The sequence below is a fragment of the Camarhynchus parvulus genome, chromosome 4, assembly GCF_901933205.1.
Source record: "Camarhynchus parvulus chromosome 4, STF_HiC, whole genome shotgun sequence".
NCBI lineage: Eukaryota > Metazoa > Chordata > Aves > Passeriformes > Thraupidae > Camarhynchus > Camarhynchus parvulus.
The window spans coordinates 32,471,205-32,480,168 of record NC_044574.1 but is presented as its reverse complement, the minus strand read 5'-3'; the positions used below and the strand labels follow the sequence as shown (position 1 = coordinate 32,480,168).

General features: G+C 42.4%; 1 protein-coding gene across 2 annotated transcripts in view; it reads right to left on the bottom strand.

The window, feature by feature from the left end:
- Window positions 1-254: 254 nt before the first annotated feature.
- The window catches only part of ENPP6 (ectonucleotide pyrophosphatase/phosphodiesterase 6), a 29,961-nt gene continuing 21,251 nt past the window's right edge, over window positions 255-8,964 (bottom strand). For both annotated transcript variants that reach the window (XM_030947491.1, XM_030947492.1), the window contains 4 exons: window positions 7,942-8,121; window positions 5,529-5,666; window positions 2,570-2,693; window positions 255-1,782 (listed from right to left, as the gene is read on the bottom strand). In XM_030947491.1, the coding sequence (XP_030803351.1) occupies window positions 1,559-1,782; window positions 2,570-2,693; window positions 5,529-5,666; window positions 7,942-8,121 (666 nt within the window). In that variant the 3' untranslated portion in view covers window positions 255-1,558. The remainder of the gene's footprint in view (window positions 1,783-2,569; window positions 2,694-5,528; window positions 5,667-7,941; window positions 8,122-8,964) is intronic.

Genomic DNA, 8,964 nt, shown 5'->3' with positions numbered 1-8,964 from the left:
TTCACTGAGCCTGGTCCATTAAAGAGCAACAGGGAACTCTGAACAATGGGTGCTTGTTTTACAGCTACTGCAAATGCTTCGAAAGCACTAAATTGCCTTTTATACTCAACAGTCTAATAACAAAGCCTGATTTTTTCCATTTTTCTCCCAACTGATTTGATGGTTCACTTGAGCTTTAATAACACATTACATAAATCTTTACAGCTATTACAGAAGTCTTTTGTCAATTTAATTTGGTGTTTGTTCCCCCCCAGTGTGTAATCATTCACCCTTAACTGCACTGTAGCGCACATACCGGGATCGTACTTGTCCCTGGATCCAGAAGAGTAGTAAGTCCTAGAGGTTTGTTTTACATGGGGAGGGACCTCAGTCCTTCCAAAGGCAGTTGTTGCTGAAAGCTCCTGGTTCAGAGGTATATCAGATAAAGCGCTCTGCGCTCCCAAAGGCACCTCTGGCAACAGCTCTGTCCTCTCCTGCTGTTTAATTTAACTTTGCTGTTACAACTTGGCTTGTGCTTGATAGCTCATGTTGGAAAAAATCACCCGAGTTAGCTGGGAGGGTGGGAGATCTATCAGTGTAGACCTCTCTCCCTGCTGCAGAATAAAGGGAAATGTGCTGATCACCAGGCAGAGGTATAGAGAGCAAAAGCTGATAGAAGAGCAGTAAATGTTGAAAAAACTTCGTAAATGCAATTGGGTATAAAACATCAAAATGTGATCAGATGATATTGTCTTCACCAGGAAAAGCAGAGGGGCTGTTTAATGCCAGGGTTCCTCATCCTATGTTCGCCTGACCCTTGTGTGTCCAGATGTCTATTCATTTTCCCACTGGCTTTGAAGTGGAGGATTTCTGTCACTTTCTTCTTTCCCAGCCTTCCCCTCCGTTGTGGTCTGTGAGGAAAGCCTGGCCCTGGAAATGGGCAGAGCCAGGATTCGTGTTGGTGAAAATAAAGAAGGAAAGGCTGAGAGAAGCAGGATGCTCTCACTGCTCTCTTGCTGACCCACCTCTCTCAGCAGTATGGTCCCTCAGCAAAGCTCTTGGCTCTTTAAAGACTGTGTCTGTATAGGCAGGGCTTGGCTGGCGCTGTAAGGAGAAGATGGGGCTCTGCTGCTGCTGGAGCTGGAGATGAAGGGGTGAACCAGGATGAACCCAGCTACACACAGAGAGGTCTCCACTCCTGAACTTCTCAGTATGGCCAACCAGAGTGAGCTCCTCAGTGAAAGATGCTGGGGTGAGATGTGTTTGATGCTCAGAGATCCCCATGTGCACCCACCAGAAAACTTTGTGGACACCCAGCCAGGATTGTGCCCTCACTGGCAGTGCTGTAAATCTAGGTGAGTGACCATTGTCCTTAGCTGTGTTTGGAGCAGCACAAAACCTGGCTTCATGTTAAAACCATTTTAAATGCAGGATGGGTCAGATTCATGCCTGGTGGAGCACAATGGAGGAGTGGGGGACAGCCCTCTATTAATGAAGCTATTATTCAAATGAAGAACTTTAAAAAAACAAACAGAGAAGGATGGAGTTGCTGGTGACACTGACTGACATTGTTCAGGGATCACAGTAAGGAGATCTGCCTGGCGAACAGGGAGAGCAGAGCTAGTGCCAGGACACAGCTGCTGCGCGGGGGGAGCGGTGCCAAGGGGGCTGTGTTTCGGAGCATGCACTCCACCCTGGACCAGGAGCCATTGTTGGGCAGTGGCTGTACTCCTGCCAGGCTGCACATGATGTTGTAAACATCCACAGATCTGATGGGAGGTGCTCGGTAGTTGGATCGGAAATCTGCAGGCAAAAGAGAGGAGTTGGCATCATGCAACCTTGGAATGTGGGGTGCTGTAGGGCAAGGGCTCCTCTGTCTTTCTTGGGACTTACCCACCAGGCTGGGGTGTGGCATGCTATACAATTTAGAGCATAGCTCAGCAAAAACACTAATTTAAACAATTTTATTCATTATTTTTACTTCTAGTCCAATTTTATTCTAAAAACTAAAAAGCCCCAAATTTTTAAGTAAAGGAGCTACTTTACTGCACGTGCTTGATAGATGTAATAACCTGACATAATTGTATTGCACATTCTGCTTTCACTGGTGCAATATAATTAGCCTGGTGCTCTGCCTGGTGCTCTGCCCTGTTTAAAGGTCCTGATGAAGTAGAAACCAGGAGTTATGTGTCTGCTCATCAGACACATGGGTGAGGTATGCTGCAACCTTCCCAGAAAAAGTGCCCTGCTGTTGTGAGTCTGAATTCCCCGACAAAAGCCGGATTAATGTGTTTCAAATAGAATTGAAAGTTTAGGCCAAAATTTAGGAAAACAGGGCAAAGAGTTAATAGCTGCACTGGGACATCAGAAAGAGGCTGACCAAATCCCTTCACATCTCTCTGCCCTGTTTCTTCAGTTGTAAAATAGATGCAGTGCAACAAACCCTCCATAGTGAGGAAATCCTGCCATCTATTTGTAATTTTTGTATGTCACAGAGTGCTACACTGATGTGCCAGGGGCTGCAGGGCTGCAGGGGTGAGGACCATGGGGCTGCAGGGGAAGTGGAACACCAGGGATGGTGGCACTGTACCTGGGCCATATGCGAGGAAGAAGCCTCTCATGTCCATGAGCTCATTGTCGTAGCCATGCCAGCCATTCTGCCAGGCCTCCTTCCTCCCCGTCCCATTCTCCCAGTAGGGCAGCTTGTCCCTGCTCTGAGTGACAACAGCAGAGCATGGTTAGTGCCTGCCTGCTGGGCTCTGCTGGGGCACTGTGGGGAGCCATGTTGTGTCTCCATGTGCTGTACCACCCCTTCAGGCCCCACACTATGCTGTCACCTGCCCAGGATGGGTGATCCCTCCTGACAGGCTTTGCATTCTCAGTGAGTAACCACCTCCCCCTCCACAGGGAGGGGAGGACAACTCATGTAGATTTCTGCCACAAGCACAAAGTACCACAGTTGTATGTGACTTGTGTAAGGAAGGTGCTGTCCCTCTCCCCATGCCTGCAGCACTGCTCTCCCACCCAGCACCATGCACTTCCGTGGGTGTTGTTCTGCCCCACATGCCATTGACGCCTTAAAAAAATAAGTAATTTTTTTGCTCCATTTGACTAGTCACCCTAATAATACAAATATCCCCCCTACTAGATATTTTCAAATTATTATTTCTTCTCCCTACTTGTTTTTGTATTAAAGTGATGAGGTTTGTTCCAGGTAACACTGGCTCTGACCTGAGACAGTCCCACTCTCTGTGACCTGTGCTCTGTTTTATTTCCTTGCTCAGTGGATCTATGCTTTATTAATTTGTCATTATAAATCTTGTTCTTCCTAGCCCATACTGCACTTAAGATGTACTTTTAAATTCCTTCCTTTCTCCTGTTTTTATTAACAGCTCTTACCTACAACAGTGCCATATCTGTCAGAGCAGCAGTCCCTAGGGGCTGATCAAATGCAGGACCAACCTGTCCATGAGTTTCTCCTGTCCCGTGCTCCTTAGGGATAGCAGCAGACAGATGTGGCACTCCACATCACCCCAAAACTGTGGCAGGAATTTCACTTAAACAAAGAACATCAACTGACAGTTCATCAGACCCATGACACTAATTTCTCTGATAATTACAGAGAAGGAGCTGCACAGTCCTCTAGAGTGTCCAGGTCTAGCCTTCACACTCAGGCACAGAAGGACAGAAGATGCCCAAAAGAGTTTCTCACATTCGGGCAAGTGCTGCAGCTCCTGCAGATGGTGAAGCAGATTAAGTGAGGATCCCTTTCCTTTTATAAACATTTATTTTGTCTGATTTTTAGCTTCTTCTTAAGAAAGAAAATTGAGTGTGCAATGCCCAAAGGATGGGGACCACTCACTCATGTGAAGGGAACAAGGTCATATGAGCAGATCAGCTTTGATACAGCATGAAATCCCTCCTCATCCTGCTTTAACCAAAACATAGATGGGCTTCAGTTTCTATGCTCTGTGATGAGGAAAACAACTTTCCTGATACACCCCCTTGGTCTCTTTCAAAAACCACCACCATCAACAAAATCCGCCTTTTCAAACAGCTTTTAGCTACCCACTAGCTAACAAAGAGTTAAAAAGCCCTGGGAGCATGACAGGGAAGAGCTGCACATCCTCTCTTCAGTGGTTTGGACAGGAAGTATAATAAAAGGCTCAATAATTTCTTTAGAAATATGACAGGAAACTTTCATTTTCATATCCCATTCACAGATAATGAAAATGTACCAAAGAGAAGGAAAATCTGACAGCATTAATGAGAGGACATTCTTGAAAATCAGAAACAATGGGAAGGAATGGGCAGAGAGACAGAAATAATTATCATAGCAGCAGTGTTTGCTGCACTGTTATTAAGGTTTGCCAGACTTTTAATGATTTTTAAAGTGCTTTTTTATTTTCTACAGAATGTGTAAAAACGTTCTATTTTGAACTTTTGTACGAGAGTTTAGTTGTATTTTTTAAAAATAATTTTGGAGAAAATGTTTCAGATTCCTGCTTTACCTGTCTAAATCTTAACTCTGGATTTTTATACTTTTTTCTTTAATCAGAAATGTGGTACTCATCTAGCTGTATTCAAAAGCCATCAGGTTTTTTTAGTGGTGCATTTTTATTCAGCTGTAGAACCTATTATGCTAAATTCATGTTGGCTAGTGAGAAATGTTGCAGTGTGGACTGAGCAAAGCTTGGTGAGCAGTAGCGCTGAAGGCCATGAAAGATGCTCAGCTGAGTTACAATAACCAGCAAGGCAACAAAGTGCACTGACTATGCTGGGACACAAAAGAAACCCCCGACTCTGTGGTTCTGTTGCCAACTTACTGACTTAATGTATGGCCTAGGGCAAATCACTTAATACCAGTGCTCAGTTTACCTCCTTAGAAGATACACAGTTATCTCACCCTTTCAGCTGTGCTGAGCTGCTATAAGTATCTGTAATGTGGAGGTGCCTTGACACAAGGACAAAGTAACAGCAACAATTCATAGTAAGAAAATAAGTTAGCATGAAAAATCTCTTCATGTCCGGGTTCTCTGCTTAACAAGTTCCCAGGTTTTCAGTGTGTGCACTGGGAATCTCTGAGGAGTAAATCTCCAGTCTGACCCCTTTGAGACTGGTGGGCTTGGGAGAAATGGGGCATTTTTAGGACAGTCTGATGGGAGGAAAGCCAGGCAGAAGGAAGAATTGCCACAAGGTACTGCTCAGTGGAGGTTAATAAGAAGGAGGAGGATAATAAACACTTGAAATGGAAACACTCTTTTTGTGTCTGAAATGAAGGTAGATGGCAAGGGGGGGAAGAAGAGTAAGGCAACAAAACTGGAATGTGAAATACAAAAACTACTGCTTTATGAGAACAGAGAAAAAAGAGGCACCTTGACTATTTAACTGGTTGCCTTTAGGATAGCTGCAATACCTTTAAGTTCTTTTAAGCACACAGCAGAATTTGACATTAGTTTTGTAGTCAGCCCATTGACTTTAACTCAATGATCAGCAATATATTGCACCTTTTCACACTCCTGTCTAAGTATTTTGCTTCTGTACTTTACCTCTACTATGAACCATCCTTCTTCAGCCACGAGAGTTAGTGGAGACACAAATTTTCCTTTTTTGTAGAAAAACCTGTTTGGAATATCCTGAATGTTATAAACATCCATGTGTTCCACAGCTTTCAATTTTTGATATATCTGCAAAACAAATGAATGTTAGGACACCATGTGGCTGTAAAGATCATAAATAAACGAATGGGTACATGGGAACACCTGGATTTGCAGAATGGCTAATCCCCTGTAATGGCTAATCCTCAGCACATTCACACCAGGACTTTGCCTGTCCAAAGATCATGGCTGGACAAAACCTGCCTGTGTGGTTTAGGGGATTCTAAAAACTCGAATCATAAACACATAGGAATGCATGAATTCATGTGTTGTGTGTATTTATAATACACATGTTCACAAATGTATACATGTGAGTGTACCAGCTACAGAAACAGACCAGGAGAAACCACACCTGTGGAGACAGGAGGCAGTGAGTGAAGTGGTGAGACACTCAAAGGCACCATGTGGACTGTGGACAGGTGTGGAAAAGAGATATCATCTTTATTTAGTGTCTGCTACTCATTCTCTCTTTGTGCTTTTGAGTGGAGAATGAATGTCACCTCACCTGTGTTTCTGCACTCACCCAGTCAATCACTATCAAGGGATTGATAGTGCTCAGTTATCTGCTTCGTTAGTTATCTGATGTGAGATTAATTAGCCAAAGCCTGCAGCTTTGAATCTGCACAATGCCATGCAAGTGGTTTATTAATATTAATTATACTGTCTGGAATATAATCACACAAATGTCATTACACCACAAATTATTCAGAAAATAGATTTTAAATGCCTGGAAAAGATGTTCATATGCCAAAGAGAAGGCAGCTATTGGAGTCTCCAGACTCTATATTGTTCTTAATTAAGTTAAATATAAATAATCTTCAGGAATAAATAGCTCAGTTCTTCAAAGAATGAAAGGTTCTTCACTAGCCTTTCAGCTAGGTCACCCTTGTGTGTGAGATATGTGCACTGATCATAAGGACATCACCACGGTGTGATGGCAAAATTCCTCCCACTGTGACTGGGGCTAGAGAGTGGTCACAAGTACTTGTGGTGCTTTGAAATGGGGTAATTCTTAAGGATGATAACCACTATGTTATAATACACTGCAACTCATAAACATAGCTCTTTGAAAGTCTTTAGAAATAGGGAATCTGGGTATTGGGAAACTGAAAATCAACTTTATTTTGCTTAAAAAGCAGCCCTCCAGTAAGAAATCCTAAAAAGAAATGAAGGAAGGAAACAAAACCATAGTATAAGGCATTGTACTTTATTCTCCTTAGGAATATTAGGCTGTTTAACGAGAGAGAAGCATGTGCTGAAGAGCTTTGTTGGATGAAACCCCATGGCTGTGTGAAGTTGCAACTTGCCCTTGTTTGAAGGTCTGGCCTACAAAACCAGGGAGCTCTGGGTTAAGCACATCAATGCTGTGATCTCCTGTGATGCACTTGAGAGTGAATTGCTCATGCATGCCTCTAAGACAACTTTCAGTTCTGGCACTAATCTGAAATGTTCACAGTATCACAGACACAATTCCTGAAGAGAGTGTCTGGGTGCAAAGATCAGCAAATATTCTCTTTTTAAAAATTGCACAGGCTACAATATATTGTAACTGGATAAAATATAATGTAGAAACCAAAACTATTTGCCTGGGGAACAGCTTGCCCATTTTGTACATCCACTCGTCTATATTCTGAGGACAGCAGTAATGACTTCTCATGCATTGGTCTCGGGTTAAACTATAATGTACTTGTCTATTAGTCAGAGAAATTACATTTTCATTCTTTTCAAGTGATTTTCCAAATCTTTCCTCTGTTGTTTTAATTTATCCCTCAAAACCCTGAAGTTCTAGCATTGAGCTTTTATGGTTGATTCAATCCAACATGCTTCATCAAAAATTCCTCCAAGGACAATATTGCAAAAACATATTTTTTGCAATTCTGGTCTAATGGAGTTGGTTCCTCAGTGGGAGTTTACTGGAATATGAATGCCTGAACCTGCTTCAGATGATTTGAACATCCTAGCTAGAGTGTTAGTAAATTGGCTAATGTATATAAAATCCTAAAAGTGCATTTTGAACTAAAATCTTTTAGCTATTTATCAGAAGCTAATAAAGGTGTAGTTTAAAAGCACATGTCCTTGCCATGTAACATTGCAAGTTCATGCTTTTTAATTTGGCTGGTGTTACTTTCCTTTGGAAACCAGCATCACAAGGATGTCACAGGATCCAAGTCTGACTCCTGATAAGAGCTGATTTTTGCACACATCTCTGAGAGCTGTATTTGGATGTTAAGAGAAAACAGAAGACACAATTGGCATAAAAACTGAGAAAACACAAAACTGAGGGGTACAACTAGGCTGTACTCACCTCTGCATGCTTCTCTGGAGCTGGCCAGAGACTCACAACAGGACCTCGGTCTTTCATTTGTATGGTATCACTCATATTGATATAGTTTTTCAGCTCAATCACTTTATCTGCCCAAGAGATGTCTGTCATCCCATGATCAGAGAAAAGGAGAACGTTGATGTCATTCTGAAGGCCTTTGCTCTGTGAAGAAAGAGCATGACAACTTTTAGGGCCATGTAAGAGCTTGGCACTGTCTGTGCCTGCTGGAAAATGTAAATCACCTTTTGACCTCCACTGTTTCTGTGGAAGTTAACCAGAAGGATCTTGTCCATGAATGTCCTGCAATGTGCTTTGCCACCACCCATAATGATGGATACCCACTTTTACTTGCTGCTCTGGAAGAGTCTGAGAGGTTAGAACCAGAGTTTTTCCTAAACAAGTCCACGCAGCAATTTTGCCATGATACCACTTGTGGAAGGGGTGTTTCTCTCTTTCCCGCCCAAACATGAGCACTTAGCATTAGAGCTTTTAATATTTAGAGAAATTGAAGATGCATATTCCTCTCTTCACTGAAAAACATAAAAACTCCAGCATGCATTTATCACTGTCAGAAATATTCATAGAATTGCCATTTACCCAAAAGATTTTCTTGCTGCAAAACCATTTCAATAAGGCTTTTTAAAACCAAGTTTAAAGTATAGAGTTCTGAATGCTGTCATAAAAGCCACTATAAAAGTTAATAGTCTGATTCCACAAACCTTAGGAAACACAGTTTTGATTCCTTCACCTACAATGAAGTTCAGCTGGCAACACAAGTCATAAACAGAGCAACATGTATATTGGTTTGTGGCTTCCTGGGGCTACTGGTATAAATCCACCAGGAAGGTTATAATGCCATCAATGAAAATAATAATCAGGGTGATGGTGCCTTGACTTCCACATGAACTCAGTAGCCTATTTCTCAGGAAAGAAAAATTTACAGCCACTGTATTCAGTTACAGGTGTTAAAAAGGCTCTGGGCAGTGCCACAAAGACCAGTTTTAA